The sequence below is a fragment of the Phaethon lepturus genome, unplaced genomic scaffold (assembly GCF_000687285.1).
Source record: "Phaethon lepturus isolate BGI_N335 unplaced genomic scaffold, ASM68728v1 scaffold57913, whole genome shotgun sequence".
NCBI lineage: Eukaryota > Metazoa > Chordata > Aves > Phaethontiformes > Phaethontidae > Phaethon > Phaethon lepturus.
In genome coordinates, this window is record NW_010530960.1 from 1 (window position 1) to 17864 (window position 17864).

The following is a 17864-nucleotide window of genomic DNA, read 5'->3' on the forward strand; positions in this document are numbered from 1 at the left end:
ATTTTATAAAATATAAATTTTATCTTAAAAATAAGCTGCCTACCTTTTCTGTATTTTTTCTGTAAAACAGACCTAGATATTCTTATTTGTCCATGGCTTTTCACAGCTCTTAAGTTGTAAAACCATATGAACCACTACTAATAGAGCTGAAAGTCAAGCTTTTTCAAAAGAAGTTGCCAAGTGCCTTGCTATTGTATATACTGTTTTCATGTTCATCTAGTACCAAAAACCAGTGGAAGTTTACCTTTCCTTAATGACACTCCCTTAAATGACACTGGTAGCATTTTACCCGTAACAAATAAAATAGCTGTTCACTAATACGAAACGCAAAGTTAAGTGATTTTCTATGGAGAAAAGAAGAAACATTGGGTTTTTTCCTAACACATTTCAAAACCACCTTAGGTGTATGGAGGCAGCAAATAATTAAAGGCCAGGAAGCAGGTCAAGTGGAAAATACATATTAGAGCATTTTGGTAAGGAAATTACACACTAGAGCCGTTTGGGAAGGAAACGGAATCAGACTAAAAACTGGTCTAATGAAATCAGCTAAAACTGGTCTATTAACTAAACTGTATAGTAAATTGGTTCTTTACTCCCACAGTTACTTTACTGTAAAAAAAAAAGTTACTGTTACCCTGATCAAAACCATTTTGTCTGTAATGAGTTAATGCCAGCTCCTCAACTGAGCACATGACTGTGGATACACTGCAGTCTTCACCTCCTTCTTCATCACCAATATCCTCCATTAGAAATACAGATTTTCCCATTCCCATCTGAGGACACATCTTTCCTTTGATCGTAACCTGAACATATGACAAGAACTAGTTACTCTCCAGCATCACATTTAAAAAGCTGCAGCATAGGTATCTGAATCTCTCCTAAAACACCCATTTCTCAGAACTAGACCTGTTTCCAAAAATCAACTGAGTAAAATTTAACCTGCCATTCCCTTGAAATCGTTGTGTTTAGCTTTTATAAACTGGCAAATTTTTCAGAGAAAAAATGGCTAGCAAAAATGCTGGGCAGATGGGAATGTGGTCTTTCTAATATGCAGGACCAGAAAGAGATAATATAGATGACTGAGGAGACCGATTCTGGATTGAGAAAAAGAAGGGCTCTAGGGACATATGCGGCGACGAGGCCGGGAGAGAAAGTGAGTGTCTGCTCTGACTTTGCACAGATACAGTTACCTTTGCAACAGTAAGGATAAGAATGAGTTAAAAAAAATCCACTCCAATATGTTGCAAGCGCATCATACTGCACATTTGCAGAGCATGTATTTACAGTGCATAACTCCCAAAGGTTACTAAAGAACCCTTGCCTTTTTTGAGCCATTAATCTAATGCTGACAACATGCTAAGGTTACTATTACTTCTTACACACAGAACGCTTGGCCTGGAAGACACCAGAGGCAATGCACTGATTTGATCAGACTCTTCACACAGAAAGGTTCCGAGAGTGTTGCTGGTAAATTAGTGGAGTTTATAGCTGATCAGATTCATACCTCATATTCAGTAAAGCAATGCAAATTACATCGGTGTACAGCAGACTGACTTCAGCTAAGAAGCTGACCGTTTAACAAATAAGTAGCAGTATTTGTTTACAAGAGGCTTTTGTGTAAGAAACACATTTGCATTAATTTTCCTGCAGCACAAGTAAGTCAGAGGCTGGCGCACAGCGTGTAACAACAGTCTCCCAGACCAGAAGAAAAAAGACCTGCTGAGTTGTTATTTCTCAGAAAGCACCAGCAACTTTACTTACATGTGCCACATCCTCCACAGTTACGACTGGCAGATCATGAAACAGGCATCTGAACTGCTTGCAGCTTGGAGAGTCTCTGATTCGTAGGGCCCGTTGATAGAGAGAGAGACGATGCCCAGTACGTACAAACGGGTCTGCCAGCCCATTTCTAATGCAGTCAATGGCCTAGCAAAGAGCAAGGTAACAAGCAGTAATTTAGAAAGACCTATGCACATCTGTCTCATCTTACTAAGTCCAAAAGACCAATTGATTTAAGGAGCACAAATTGTGAATGTAAAAAACAGCATATAAGACAGGGCCACCTTTCTTATTTATGTACTGAAGTTCTAACTAGTAAGTAGTATTTTGCAGTAGTAGGCTTCTGGATTCAAATTTGCACTGGTACAGTAAAAAGAAATTACTCTCCGCTTGTACTGATCAACATAAAACTAAGGAAGTGTAAATTCTACATAAGTGACCAGAAAAAAGAGCTGGTTCTAAGGTAGTATCAGCCTAACATTTTTAAGCCGGTTTCTTAACAGCACATAATATGGCAACAGAAGGATCAGATCAATTGTGCAAGAATGTACATACTGAACAAATTTTAGATCAATGGACTACTGCACTGAAGAACATCCAAGGTTAAATATGGACTCCAAAATTAATTCAAATCATGGTTCTGACATACTCTTTCTGTGACTTGAGGAAGGCACATTGTCCTACTTTATAAATAAGGAACAACAAACTATTTATAAACAAACTCTTTATAAATAAGACGAACTCTTCCTTTGTACAACTGCTAATTCCAAATCTGGAAAAAGCTTGATATGGGGTTTAAGATGTAGAAGTGAAAACCGCAGATGCTTGACAGCCTACGATATTATTTCCTTTTAACAGACTTAGAGAATTAAAATGCAACACAAAATACAAGCATTTTAATCCCAATTCTCAATAGCCTTAGTGAGGGGCAAAAAAAAGGTCATTCTCTGCTTATTTTAAATAACTCTACAACTGCTACTGTTCCTGGACTTAAAACTTTTTTGAATCTCTATTTTTCATTGCCAAATTAGTCAGGTATCTTAGGTGTGTTCAATTACATTGGTCGTCTTCGTCTTTTAGTTCGAAGTTGATTTTCAGTCTGCCATACTTCACTGTGACCTAAACAGTCCTACAGAGTTGCATTTTCAGTCATTCACAATATTTCTCCTTTGTATGTGACAGGAAAAATGGACATAATCTCCTGTACTTACAAATCCTCAGACCAACAGCTGATACAAGTGCCACCTGCTGTTTGTTGCACAGAAAATTTATGGAACTCTAACTGAGCCCTAAAATGAGTTAGACGGTGGCTTCTACGCCTCGATGCTCTTGAAAAGAAAGTCTGTGAAAAGCTGGTGCTAGCTCACAAGGAATCCAAAGGCACAACATGTACTGCAGCTTGCAGTATTCTCTGGTTCCTGTATATTCTGCTGCAGAAATCTTTCCAGAGGTGCCAGAAAGTTCTACAGAGATTTACAACAATCCTTGCACACAATCCTTGCCATTCCCATATGGTTATTTTTCTCTCATTCGGCTACATGCCAGCTAAACACTTAGGAAACTCAAAGACTGCTCACCATGTACACAGTGTTTCTAAAAAGCCTTAAGACTGGCAAGTTTACCCACTGCACAAATAATGTGTTTTGCTTGTACAAACACACCCTAGCGTGTGTCTATGTGTCCATCCTACTGGTAGGGAAGAAAGTAAAGCTTCAGCAAAAGCTAAGATTACCTCAAAACCTCTTCTCCCCTCCTCTGCCTTCCTAAGAGAATTAAACAGACATGGATGAACGTAGCCTGTAGTACATGCTATCAAACCATTAATGTTATTCTCTACCAGGATAAGGGTGATCAGTTACGGTTTCTCCTCTAGGACCATGGAAATAGTTTAAATTTGCTGTTAAAGACTGATAACTCTGCCAGAGCTGTGTACAAGTAACAGATTAGAAATGGGCTTTTTTCTACTGCTTGACTCCTTACAGTAGAAACCTCACACAAAAACTGGTCCAGATATAGGAGGCAACCTTCTCCCCAGTGGCAACAGTTAGCCAAGGACTTAATTCTCTTAATTTTTTGTTTGAAAAAACCAAAAAACTCCTTCCAATCATGTTTGGTTTTTTCATTCCAGATACGGCCTCATCATGACTCGCATTCAGAAGCAGTAGTGTTTACTGCAAGAAGTTTCTCTGCTTCTCACACGTTAGGCAAATTTCTAAGGCAGAACAGGAAGGAAGCTGCGGCCTGATAACTCCCATGCAATTATTCATGCCAAATGGTGTTCTATGTAACAGAAAAAAGCAGGCCAACCAAGGATGAAGGTACACTCAATTTCTTAAGAGAAATTGGTTGCCTGACCTTGGGATTACTACTAATATCTGCATTTTTAGGAGCACCTACCCCCCGTCCTTCTCATAGGAAATATTTAAAAGAAATATTTTCAGACAATGACTGCAGTGTGTCCAGGTTTACAGAATGCAGTTGTGAAGATACCTTCTTAGTGTTTTTCAAGTGCTGATGTAAATTCAGAGCCAGGCGATCCCACCATCGCCCTCTGCTGTCAGTACAATACACATCCTGAGCCAGAAGAGTCTGCAGCTCCTGCACCGCTTCCTGTAGCAACAGGATTATATCTTTATTAATGGAGTTAGAAAACCAAGTTGAAGTTTCATTATGTAATTAGCTTGATTCTTTCTCTTGTAATTACTGGGTACGATAAAACTTTGTCTCTGCGCAATTCAAACCCCGTTTTTACTCCAACACCCTATGTATTCAGGTGCATGGATATATCTTGAAAACTCTGGAATAGAGATACTTTAATGTAAACTTAAAGGTTAGCTGTCAAAAATACAGTATTTTCATCCTTCCTGTATTAGTTATTGTGTATCAAAAAGACCTGAATATTACTTGTTGCCTTTTTGCAGAGGCAAAGTGAGAATAATCTGGTTTGCTTTAGCGTACAAGTCAGAGGCCTTTGGAGATGATAGCTCCTAAGGTGAAAAGGCAGGGATTTCACAGAATGCTTTTCTTCCAAGATTTCTTATTTAAAAGCAATGACCAAATCTAGTGAAACATAGATATCTTTAAATAACAAAACAACAATGTCTCAGCAACAGTCTTATGGCATATTACATATAGTAAATCTCCAAAGCATAAGCAGAAATCAAAACAATTTAAAACTTTCTAAAGCAGCATGAAAAAAAGCTCTTTTTCCTTAAAAGTAACCTGTTAAGAGAACTGTAGCAAGTCCTGTCAAACATTATCACCATTTTCCAGCAACATCAGAAATGTAAATTGATATACAATGCTACATTAAACACATATTCCTGTTCACTCCACCACTTTACCTCATACATGTGAAGTCTCTGCAAAATTTCAACACCTTGAGAAAGGATTCTTGTATACACCCAGCCAACTGTGAAATGCCGCAGAAACTCAGGTAAAACTCTGTGATAGCTGAAAGGTTAAAAGTAGCTTAGATCAGTTCAATGATGGCAATTTAAATTCTTAAAATTCTCTTACTAAGAATACTTATATCTAAAGCATTTACAAAAATTAAATGCCTTATCTATCAAAATTTAACTGAAATGAGTATCCCAGCTGCAAAGTCAAGAACCCAAGGGTAAGAAAATCGTTTAGCCGACGTAGAAGGTGCCAGCCGCACTTGCACAGCATATGTAGGTTTCAACAGCAGTGGAATTATTAGTTAGTAAGCTCTATATCAGATGCAAACCAATAATTTATTACATCATGTTTTGCTACTGCCAACTTATTCTCCTACATCAGAAGGTTAACTTCAGAAACACAGCTGAACAAAAGAAAAAGGCTAGAACAGGCATTTCCTGCCATAAAAGATGACTAACATATTTTGGGTAGGCACCACTATGTTTCAACACAAAGTCTTTCAAATGTCTTATTGAAATAAAACCAGGTTTTTCCACTGCCTTCCGTGTGAAATGGAGCAGATCTCCAAATGACCCTCTATGAATATTATTTTAAATCTATTGCCATTAAAATGAATATAAAGCCAAACATAAGGCTTTAACTTTCGGCGTATCACTAAGCCAGAAAACAAAATAATTGAAAGAAAAAATGATGAAGGATGCTTCAAAAACAATACACGTTATTTCAGTTCTCAGATCTTTAGTAATGTTTCCTGAATGACACCCACTTGGAAGTTTGAAGAGATTAATAACCCAGTATGTTTTCCCATAATGTTTGCAACATGCTTTTGTTCACAGTGAATTTTCAATTCTGCTTATTGTTATTTGTCCAAAAGCCATAAAAACAAACTATGACAAGGGAAAAATAAGTCTCTTGTTGTCCTGCACTGGCCCACAGAACAGAATGTTTTAGTGCTTTATCCATGTCTACCAATTCATTCCCAAGATTTTATAAAAAAGGCCTTTTCATATAATCATTTAAAAGCTAAGAAAACAACCAGGAAGTTCAAAGCTTTCAAGAACATTAAAGCTTCTAAATTTATCAGGTTTAAATAATAACACTAGCCTGTAAGCCTCTCTCAAAATGAAAAGTACCAAAAGATAATACACTTATAAATGTATAATAAATACATAAATACATAGTTTGATATGAACACTAGTCTAGTTTCCAGTTTTCTACCTCAAAGAAGGGTGATTTTTCAGTTCATTCCAGGTTTCTTTAGCACACATATATAGATGATTAGCTTCTTCCCAGTTCCCATTTACCATTGCAGTGGCTATATCATTTGATAGATGAGCAGCAGTTGCATACCTAAGGGAAAAAAAACATAGTAACTGTATTAGGCTCAAAAAGGATTTATAATTCAAAGAAATCAATTCCTCCACAGAATACCTTTTAAAAACTCCCTTCCAGTCTCCAAAGACATTGAACCATGCAGACAACTTTATTCCTAATCTTGTAAGATTGGCAGAGTTTACACTAGCAGGGTACATTACGTTTAAAATTACTTATAAACTAGAGAACGTATTTTTTGTTTTGTTCAGAGTCCCTTCTAATAATCATCACAGCAAATGAAGAAACAACTTTCATCAGCAAATGATCATGAAGCAAGTAAACATGCTATTTTGGTTCAAAATGCAAGCCACTATGGATTACAAGTCCTACCTGAATACAAAAATGCATTTAAAATAATTGCAAAAGTGCACTCTACCTATTTACATCTAGAGTTCTAGATGATGAATTCTTATTTGCCTACACAAGTACTGCAGTAAAGCTGTTCTACAAATAAACAGATCTCCAAACTGCCAAAGCTCCCCCTACCTGATAAGATCTTCTCTGTCCTGGAAGACCTGTGTTTTCCTATTTACAGTGTAACTGGGGAATACCATACGCCCCATGTTTACCATAAGGACTGTGGAGAGCTGGCCTTGGCCAGCACTACCGGCTTCTTCATCCTCCATCGACTCAGACAGTGAAAATAGCAGCAGAATTCGAGAAAAGACAGCCCGAGGGCCTTTACAGACCCTCACAGATTTTCCAGCCAAGTCCTTCACCCTGGAAGGACAAATAAAATAACTGTAACAAATGGTTTTTACCATCACTTATAAAAATTCAAATACACTGAAGGAAGTGTGAGAATAATTTTTTTTCAAGACAATAAATGTGTAAACTTCATTTACCTTGAAAGAAGCAGCTTGAGAAACTATATAGTGCATAGTTCACCTCTAGTGAAAAGCTAAAGAAAAACATTAATAAGTTTAAGGGCCAAACTTCAAGCAGAATAGAATTGGAACTAACTGCCCTTTGGGTGCAGCCACTCCTGTTACTATGCCAGGCAGTACCAACAAGCAATAAGCTGTGGTTTGCTGTTAGGTCAAGGTTTACAAACCACAATGTGAAATCCCCTGTTTTAGGGTATCTGTATTAGCACATCTTCATCCAGCCTTTTCACAGAAGTTAAAATTTCTGCTACTTGTCCCCAGGACAGCACAGATTTAAAACAGGATTTTCTCTTGTCTCATGGGGTAACTAGTATTTCAGCTGTCAAGTACACCCAAGAGCATAACATTCCTGAAGTTGATCTGGCCAAGCAAGTAACGATCAGTGTCTTTTCTTGGGAGCATGGAGTAAGCGAGAGCCAAGGACCTTTTTGGAACGTAACTGATTTTGCCAGGTTCCGTTCCATTTCCTGAAGACGTTTTTTTCTAGCCTTTCTTTGTATAGTTCAAGCCCATATTCTGGAAACAATTTTATTTCTGTTAGAGATATTTATACAAATTATGCATCATGCATCATCACATAGTTCGAATATCTAGTATCAAAGAGAAAAAATGAAATCTCAAGTGATACAAAGCATTTTCGTAATGAAGTTTTCTATACCTGGATTAGAAGGAGGAAACAACCGCAACTCCTTAAATTAAAACATCCTTACTTGTCACAAAGTCCCAACATCCTCTAATACAAGATAAGCATGGCTGTAGCTATGATCACTGTAGCTGTTTTCCTGTGGACCAAATGAAGCTCAATGCTACTGCAGACAATGAAACCAGTGCGAAATACTATTTTTAATGGAATGGGAACCAATAGAGCTCCTGTTGTCTTTTGAAAACAACAAAGACCAAATAAAACTACTTTAAAAGAAGCTAACCATACTATGCAAACCTCCCAGTTGTGACGCTCCGCAAGCCCAGCACTTAGCTAGCATTAGGCCTCTCTTTTGGCATAAGGAAAGACCTTATTGATTCATGTAATAATAATTCTTCATGGAGTGATGACTTTAAAGTTCTTCTTCCAATACTAGGCCCCTTTTAATGCAAGGAATTTTGTGGGGAATCATGTGACAGATTGGGTGGGGCTGGGGAACATATGTCCAATAAACATAGCCATGCAAAACTTGACAAAGCTTTGTATCTCTCTTATTTGAAAAAGAATACAACAGGAAAGACGTATTATGTTATTGAGGCAAATGCAGTACATACTGGTATCTGTCAGCTTTCTACCCATCCTGGATTTTGTGCAGAAAGGATTCCACAATTACTGAGTTCAGACTCTAGTTCTCCAGCCTACTAGACAAGCTACCTGCTAGACAAGCAACCTTTGTTTACATGCATTATTATTCAAACAGTTACTTTTTGGTATGAGTTACTAAGAGAGGTAACAGCATAAGAAAGCTTACAAACTCCAGAACTGACTTGTACCTTAGCACCAGTACCCTGGTTATTTACTTCAGTTCGGCTTCCTAGACTTTTTGTGGATGTTGTAGCTACAGAGCCAGCCCTAAACACCAAGAATGGCAATGCTGTAATCACTCCCATTAGGGCAAAATGACACCTTAAACCTGAATCTGGACCCCAGAAGACCTGGAAGGCACGGGCATCTAAGACACACAGCTGTGATAGCCAGAGTAAAAATTCACAGGAAAGAAAGAACACTTTGTCAAGCAACACAATCTTTTCCCTTTAAAATATTGCTGAAAAGGAGGTTCTATGCTAAAGTACAAAGTCAATCACAAAAAGAGAGATCATGCTCCCCTCTAACTCTATTAAAAGAGCTCACCCAGCACATGAACATCACATAGCTGCTTTAATAGGCAATGACTTTCCCTAGGTCTTCCTTTTCTGCGCCGATTTTGCTTTAAATAATTCAGGAATGTTCCCCTGTGTAACTGAGTATCTTTGGAGACAGATAATCATGCCCATAGTTGAAAAGCATGACATAGTTTAAAAAAAAGTTTAATATTTACCCTTCTGATTGACCTGCTGTGAATCAAAATTTAATGCTGCCCTTTTTTATTCATGAATTTACTAAATCCATTCCACTCTTCAAAAGGCATCTAGATTGAGTCCTTTGAAGCGTAACTTACATTCACCTGCAAAATTTAACTATAAACAGAGTTACCTTTTTAAAATCACTGTCCCAATACCAGCCTGACTTCTGCCGAAGACTGAACGTTGTTTTGCCAACCTCAGAAAATCATCCACAAGTTGCTGTTTCTGACCATTTGGGTTTGGCAAGTGAAAGATCTTTGCTAGTGTTTTTAGCTCAGGGGCTGAAAGCAAATCCAACCCTTCACACAGGTCTTCCAGTTCAGATTCTAGAAGTAAAATGATCCACATACATTCATTATGTGCTATACATATACACTCAAGCAACAGTTCAAAATACAGTACATTCATATAACCTGGTACTAATCTCATCATTTAGATTCTTCAAACATGTATTATCAACATTAGCTGGTTCAGCTTGAAATTTATTCTCTTCACAGGTCCAGACTGAAGAAACAGAATAATCAGAAAAAAATCCGTTTGCAACTTCAAAACAAAAGCAAATATAAAGAATTTCTGCTGAGTTACAAAAAAAATGCTGTTCAGAAAAATTTGTCTTCCTGATGATTAAAACTTTGCCCAATGCAAAAAAAAAGTGTTGCCAGGGAGCAGCAGCAGCACAGCTGCTCAACAAGGGGGAATGAGCCAGGAGTCAAGAGTGACCACAGCACTGGCAGTGTCCTCACCAACTCTGGTGCAGTCCCACTGTAAATTAACAGAATTTACGGGCAGAGCAAAAGGCCTGGTAACAGACTCTACTGGCCGCCTCTGAAAACGCACGATGATGAATCAGGTCCAGGGTTGATCTAAATGACGAGCCGACATAAGACAAGAGACAAGACTACAATTTATGTCCGAGATCCGACCACAGTACGGGGCCACAGACAAGACTGGAAACAAACACCTGCAGCACTGGTTGGAGGTCCAGTTGGCCAGAGATGGACAAGGCCAGGGACAGCTCAGGGCGGTACTGAAGGATATTAAGTAGAGCTTCTGGACTAATGTGCAGAGGCTGTGCAGGTCACGGTCTGAAATGAGGCTGGCGAGGGCAAGCGAGGCCTACTGCTGCACTTACAGCCCTGACATGTATTTAGCTGTCCCTATTACCTAATTTGCACTAACAGCCTTTATTATTAATGTAACACAACACAACTCATCTAGCTGAAACCTTTAGTCTGCTCCTCTAATTCTTAAGGCACAGACAAGCATATAATGCATTAAACTCTAACATGACAGAACTGCAGATTTTATTTGCAATATTTTTAACATTTATTAATGCTGGCCATACCTGTTTGCAGAAATCTGGCTTCAGCCAGTTCTTCAATTATTGGTGACAAATCCATACTTATCTCTCCATACTCTATTTTGTTCACCTTTAACCAGTTCAGCTTGCGTTGAAAAAGTCTGACATATAACTTCTGCCCACCAACTGCAAATTTAAGTAGAGCAGGGAAGGATAAAAAGAAAATCAAATCCTAAAACACAGTACTATGCAGAATCACTATCTTACCTAGAAAAATTACTTTGATGCAGACATTCTCTAAAACAGGTTTTAAATCTGCCCATGTTCTACCAGCAGACTTGGTAAAATAGCAGAATTCACTTTTTCAAGTAATTATTGCTCATTAGAATCTCTAAGTTTTGTAGACAGAAAATTATTACAATGTATGTTATAGGTGATGAATGGTAATGTAGGTAATGCTAAAAGGCATCTTGGACACGCTTACTCTTTAAGAAATAATTTGTTTCCTACGAAAAGACAACTTCATTTTTCAAACTCTGCGTATTGTGATGTTAAATAGGTCTTTTTGCTTTCTTTAAAACTCATTCAATAACCAACGATTTGATGCTGGGGGACAAAAGAAGCTGTAGTCTGAGAGAATGATTTCATAACCACAGAATACCTCTCTTTGTAGCAGTCTTCAGATTCTTATTTTTCCAAAGATAAGCTTTATTTTACTAATGTACCTACTGAAAACAAGGCAAAAAAACTCCTATTGATTTGATTTTTATCAGGGAAGTGCTCTCTTAAAGTACCTTTTAAAAATACTTTAAAAATACTAACAATGCTGAAATTCAACAAAATAGCTTATTAAATCTTAGCTGAAAATAGTCTAGCTATTATTACTTCATTCAGCACCCTTCTGAATATTTAATTCATCCTTCATTAACTTCTAATTTTTTTATCCCTGTCTGCTGCTGCTTGACTGAAACTGATCTTTAATACAGACACTGAAACACTACCAGACCTACATATACTTAAGAAATGGCAGTTAACTTTTACATGCTTATTTACTCTCCTGTCCTTAAAAAGACTTTTTCAGACTTTTTTAATAGAATGTTTCCAGGATCCATTCACTGAGACAACTACATTCAGATGCACAAGCTTGTCATTTTCTCCATGGGGTTTTGTAACTTCTTTGAAGTCTGTCTCCAGTTCTTACAACTCTGCAAAAAGGTCCAGTGACACATGAACATCCTTCCTCCAGCCCATGGAAATCGACCAAACTAGGGCTGCAATGCAGCAAAGGCATGTACGGACTGCTTTCTCTCTAAAGGATTTGAATGACAAATAGAAGAATAAAAAAGTATTGCACAAGTAATTAATCGCTTCTTAAGCACCCTGTTCTGCAGTACATTACCTTTGAAGGTTTGGGGGATTTTTTTTTTTCTTTTGTAGTTCTTAAGAAAATTTCAGGTGTATCACTGAAATAAAAAATTCACCCTAAGTTGAAATATTATCAGCCACAAGATGCAGACGATCTTAGAATATGATTCATTAAAATGCAACAGAAAATGATTACACTATTTTTTCTTGCTCAGTTTTCTGTACCTCAGTTCCACTGGTGATTATAAATCAGTATTTCTCAGCTAAGATTTTTCTGATGTATAAAAGTTGGAAGGAGGATTTCACAAAATGTATTAAGTAGCGTCACTAGAACTATGTGCTTGCATTTAAATTCTTCCAACTGCAACATGCACTGAAATTAAACATGGAGAATACAAAAGACATTTTTTAATATTACATCTAAGTGTAATGTTAAGTTCCATACCATAAGTTCACCATAAGTTCAGACAGATCTCATCTTGAACACAAAGCCTGACATTGCACTGCATATTACTTGTTATGGATACACCTCTGCCATTTCCAGTACTTCAAAAATTGGCAGTGCTCTGCATCCAACATAAAAGCTGTACACTTTTGAGAAAACCGGGCAGGCAGGCAGGAAGGGTTGCTTCAAATTTGATCCTTTGAAAAATATCATTCCTTTCATAGTAAGCATTAGAGATAACTCACTGAAGAAAGGTAGACATTTTAGCAGAAAATAATTAAATACTAGAGAATACCTATGTTCAAGCAACTTTGTAGTATTAAGCACATGTGTGGGGTTTTTTGTGTCATGACAACTGAAAGACAACACTTGCTTGGGTAGAAACTTCTAATGTGGAACAGATAACCCATCTACCTGAACTTTTAAAGTATTCCGTCTTGGATTTCTTGAAGGTAAAGACCTCCATCTGTCACTTGTCCAGAATTCATTATCTATTGACTTAATGCTATCTGATCACTTCTCATAGACGAATCACTGCATTTTTCCTACCCTGCAAAGAGAGGTTGTTTTATTTGTGACTTTAGCAGTCAGTGCAGACATGGATTTATCAGCACCACTTTGCAATAATGCTTTCTCTACTCTGAACTCCTGCGAGACGAGAATACTGAAATCACACTACTGAAAGAGAAACAAGTACTTCCTTTATCTAACAGAACAAGTTACTTTTACTGATCAGAGTTGTACTCATCCAGAGGAGGGAACATGGAAATAAGGAAGCTGCATCCTGAACATCTCTTCTAGTATTTGTCAAAGTAGCCAAAGCCTGCATCCACTAATAAGCGAACTGTAAGTTTATTCCTAGATCTTCTTTGGATGTAAATGATACGCATCTGCTGCTTGCCTCAGAGAGCCAGTTTTGTTGCTTATATTCCATTCTTTCTTTATATATTCCCATTTTAACTATCACAACATAAACAAGGCATTATCAAGCTCCAAGATGTCACTGTATACACATTTGGGTGGAGCAAGTTAACTATTTTAATATTCTTATAGCCTTAAGTGCACCAATAGGCTCTGCAACCCCATCCCACAGGTTCGCTGCTTCTGTTCAAGGTCAGCTCTGATATGGTGCAGGTGTGTAAGCTGGGCTCAGGCTGCTGGCAAGAGCTTATGTGAGGCTTTGTCAGCCCTGCAGTCCCTTTTGGCTCCTGGGTCATCCTCCAATGCAGAGTAGTCTGCTCTTGCTGCTCCCTGACAAATATAGTCCTGTTATGATCTCATCTTACTTACAACACTCTCGTAACTTCTGTTAGTACTAGTCTTTAAAGGTTTGGTATTACTGAGTAATTGTAATTATTACAATATAATCTGTAAGAGCTTAACTGTGACCAGGTAACTACTGCAGAAACACCTGTGTAAGTTTAGAGCCCTAATTCCTCCTCTGGTGCTTCTTCACCTTTTTAGCAACCATCTCTTAAGGTGGTTTGAGTCGGCTCAGCTGACTTTTTCATTGGGGCAAATGAAGAATGTTCTCGGGGTCCTTTCCAGTTGCTAAATTTTGGAAGAAGATCTTACGTCAAAAAAGGCATTTCTGAGATTGTTCCACCATAATTTAAGTGCTTCCTTGAGAAACAGATATGCACTGACTCAATTTTTTTAAGAAAGTGAGATTGTAAACTACTTATCAGGGCTATATTTCTTCCTAAAAAGCTCAAGCCAACACTTCTTTAATTCTGTCACTCAGTATCCTGTATTAAAAACCTTGTGATGTCATATACACTACCCTAACTTCATTCTATTATTCTCCACATCTATCCAAGTTATTAGAAAAACACTTACTGAAAAGTCTCCTTTTGGCCTTGGAAAAATTTCACATAACTGCTAACCAAAGTCATGACCTTCATATTTTCTTTTGTAACATCTACCCACAATATAATTTGGAACTTTATAGAAACAAACATTATGGGACTAAGTGCTCTGAACAGCTCAAACAGTTTTCTTATACTTTTGCAATGGGGAAGCAGTCTAGAGACTGTTGTACACTAGCGCAGAAAAAAATATAATCTACAGAGAGGAAAAAGACCGAATACACAACAGTTTCACACAGGGAAATACTATTTTTTAGTGTGATAAACTTTATAGCCTGCTAGTTAAGCCAAGCTCAATGAACACAATACATTAATAAGGGCAGGCAGCTTCTGATTTTTTTATTTTTACCAGCAGATATATATGCAACTCTCACTTTCGTATGTTCAGCTCAGATGCATGAACTCAGCTCATATGAACATATACCTAAAAATACTTTGTGAGGCAGCTATATATTACTATAGTAGCTTAAAACAATATAAATGGTTATGCCTGCAATACCCTGAGATACAAATTTTCTTGGGAAGGTTGTTATAAGCTTATTTCCATTGTGATGCTCAAAGTTTGCAGCTCAAGTGCTGGTGCAACTACTCTGAATTACAGTTTAAGACAAGTTATAAACATACATAAAAATCTGGAGGGCTAGTTTTAACTTGCTTCTGCCATGCTTTTACTATAAAATTTATATGAGTATATGATTCAGATAACATGTCTGCTTTGAATCTTTTCTAAATATGGAGGGCTTAAATCTCCAACATTCTGGCTCTTACTGAAATTAATGAGAGTTAAAAGTACTAAGCTACCTACAAGAAAGTAACTGTTAATTAGTAACGAGCATTCTAAACATTGGGTAATAATCATAAGAATAACCATGGATTCACACCAAGCACGAAAGTAATCTGTAAATGTGCTGAATCAAGGCTCAAAAACCCAACTTCAGAAGTATTTTTTTCAAGGTCCATGTATCCAGCACAGGTCTCTTCATAACCCCATTTTGTAGAATTCCTATATGTAATAATCATCAAAAGCTTGGCATTAACTGATACTCTTTTTCTGTGCTACGAGTTTCCTTCTTTGGAAACATGTTTAAATGCAGCAGTAAGTTGACTTAAAATTCTAAAAAACAGTAATAAAACAGCAAAAAAAGTATTCCCCCCCCCCCCGCTGAAGTATATGTAATAATTCTCTCTCTATTTCTTACAAATATCCACTATTTATCCTTACCTTCCATTAAAGCAACATTAGGAAAGTTTACCTACAAGAAGCCACTGAGGGATACGTCTCCTGACAAAAAGGAGCTTGTTCCCTTAAGGAATTTACTAATTGCCCGTTGGTATAGCGCTCTTCACATAAAACTATGTAACAGTTTTCTCTACAAAAGGTAATGTGAAAATATATTAAAAAAAAATACCTGATAATTTGCAGAACTTCGTTATAATGCTCATGTCTTGCTCATCAAAAAGTCTGACATCATCTTCGTTCTCCAAGACTGCTCGTAGCACCACTAAAAAATTCTGGAGGTAATATGGGTGACCAGGAGAGCCGGGCACAGAACTAACCTCATTTATTTTGTCTAAAATATCCCCAAAGGAATTTTGAAATTCTACCTTTTCCACAGTTTCTGACGAAGTATGATTAATCTCATGTTTAAAGTCTTCTTGAACTTCCACAGGAAGTACCTGTACATCACCCTTGCTTAAGCCATTTTGTGTACCACAATTCACTTCTGACTTGGAGGAAGGAACAATCTGAGTGTGAGGCTGAATCTTGACTTCCAAACTACTGGCCAGTTCTGCTGAAGTATAAATGGCTAGATGTGTTTCAAATTTATCAGGACTAAGTATCACACTTTCAGACCTACTTTCTGTTTTGGTGCTCCTTGAACCAATTGGTAACCTTCTGCCATTAATGTAATCAGCTGGTAATGATACTCGAACAATATCCACAAGGTTTTCTCCATTGCACTTGTTTATTTCTTCTTGAAATTCAGGTTTCTCCTTCGAAAAATTTTGTTCCTGGCACTCTCTCTGAGCAAGATGATTTTCTTTCTGAGAACCATGCCTAGCAAAAATCTTATCATCATCACCATCCCATGCTGCAGCACTTTCGCCCATATTGTGAACAGCTGGAGGCGAAGAGTCAATCTCTTTATACATGATCTGTTTTCCTCCCTGGATACATCTTCTGGACAGTTTAGATGACAAGCTTCCCAAAGAGATTATTTTAACTGTTTGAGCCTGTGGTTCATTGTTAACACTATGGACTGAACTTTTATTGCTAAAATAAGGACTAATTTGTTGTGCTGCACTCCCTTCCATTTTCAATAAACTGCTTTTGGAAGGACTAGCTTCTAGATTTAAGAGGTTTTTTGAAAAATATGAGCTGGAATTATTGTTCACATTTGCAGCTGCAGGACTCTCGTTCCTAAGAGAGTTGAGTGTTGAATCAATAACGCCAATCTCACCATGGTTTCTCTGACATGCTTCATCCATGTGCTCATTGATTCTGAATCGTGGCACCATTTGCCCACACACGGGACAGGTAATTTTGGCAGGGGGAACATTGTTAAAAAAGGAAATAAGAGAGGAGGATGCTGAAGGTATAGATGGTGTTCCTTTATGTTCCAGCTTTTTTGTTGTTCCTTTTTTTTCCTTATTTTTACTGAGTGACAAACTTATTCGGGATCTCTTAATTTCTGAAGACCCAGCTTCTGCCATTACAAAACTTCAAAGCATTTACATGACACAGGCAACTTCATTCAAGCCATATTTCCTTATTCTGTAATACTTAAAAAAAAAGACTTCTGTTAAGTTTGCATCTGTAATCCTCTGACACGCCTTCAAGAAAAAAAAAATATTGAATGAAAGATTTTCTAAGGTACCAAATACAACCAACATGAACGAGCAGAGAAGAAGAAATAAAACACTAGAAGTGGAAAAGTGAAGCAATCTTTAACGGCTACAATACAACCGTCCCTTTACCTTCTCACTAGGCAGGCAAGGCAGCACACCATGAATGGCATGCTGAGCACTAATGCCAGCTTCATGGGAATGGTTTAAAAAATGGAAATACTACTATGCACTTTGACTATTGAAATGCCATGTTCGCTTGCTGATGTAAATGAAAATTTGCGACAAAATTCAGGAAAGGACATAGTCCTCTAATTTTTGTCATTATCTTGTTTGCTGGTTACAGGCATACTGTTTTTTGGTGCCAACTGCCCACTTTTACAGAGCACGTAAAACACGCACGCGTGCATACCAAGCACCGGCACGTGTCTCGCAGGGCACCCGATCGCCGTTGCGGCAGTTCGGAAAGCGCCGGCCAGGCTGCGCTCTCCCGGGGCCGTTCGCAGCAGCCCACGCCGCTCTGCACGGCGCAGTGGCAAGCGGCTCTGCGC

The 17864-nt window shown here is 37.8% G+C and overlaps 1 protein-coding gene across 1 annotated transcript; it reads right to left on the reverse strand.

Annotated features, from left to right (window-relative positions):
• Nucleotides 1-593: 593 nt before the first annotated feature.
• On the reverse strand, nt 594-17181 carry FAN1 (FANCD2/FANCI-associated nuclease 1; the record flags this gene model as incomplete). The annotated part of the gene is made up of 9 exons (XM_010284391.1): nt 15876-17181; nt 10834-10974; nt 9619-9814; nt 7042-7275; nt 6400-6531; nt 5124-5232; nt 4270-4389; nt 1762-1926; nt 594-803 (listed from the first exon to the last, which is right to left on the reverse strand). Coding segments are annotated over exons 1-9 (2613 nt in total), but the record flags the coding sequence as incomplete, so codon positions are not given.
• Nucleotides 17182-17864: the final 683 nt, after the last annotated feature.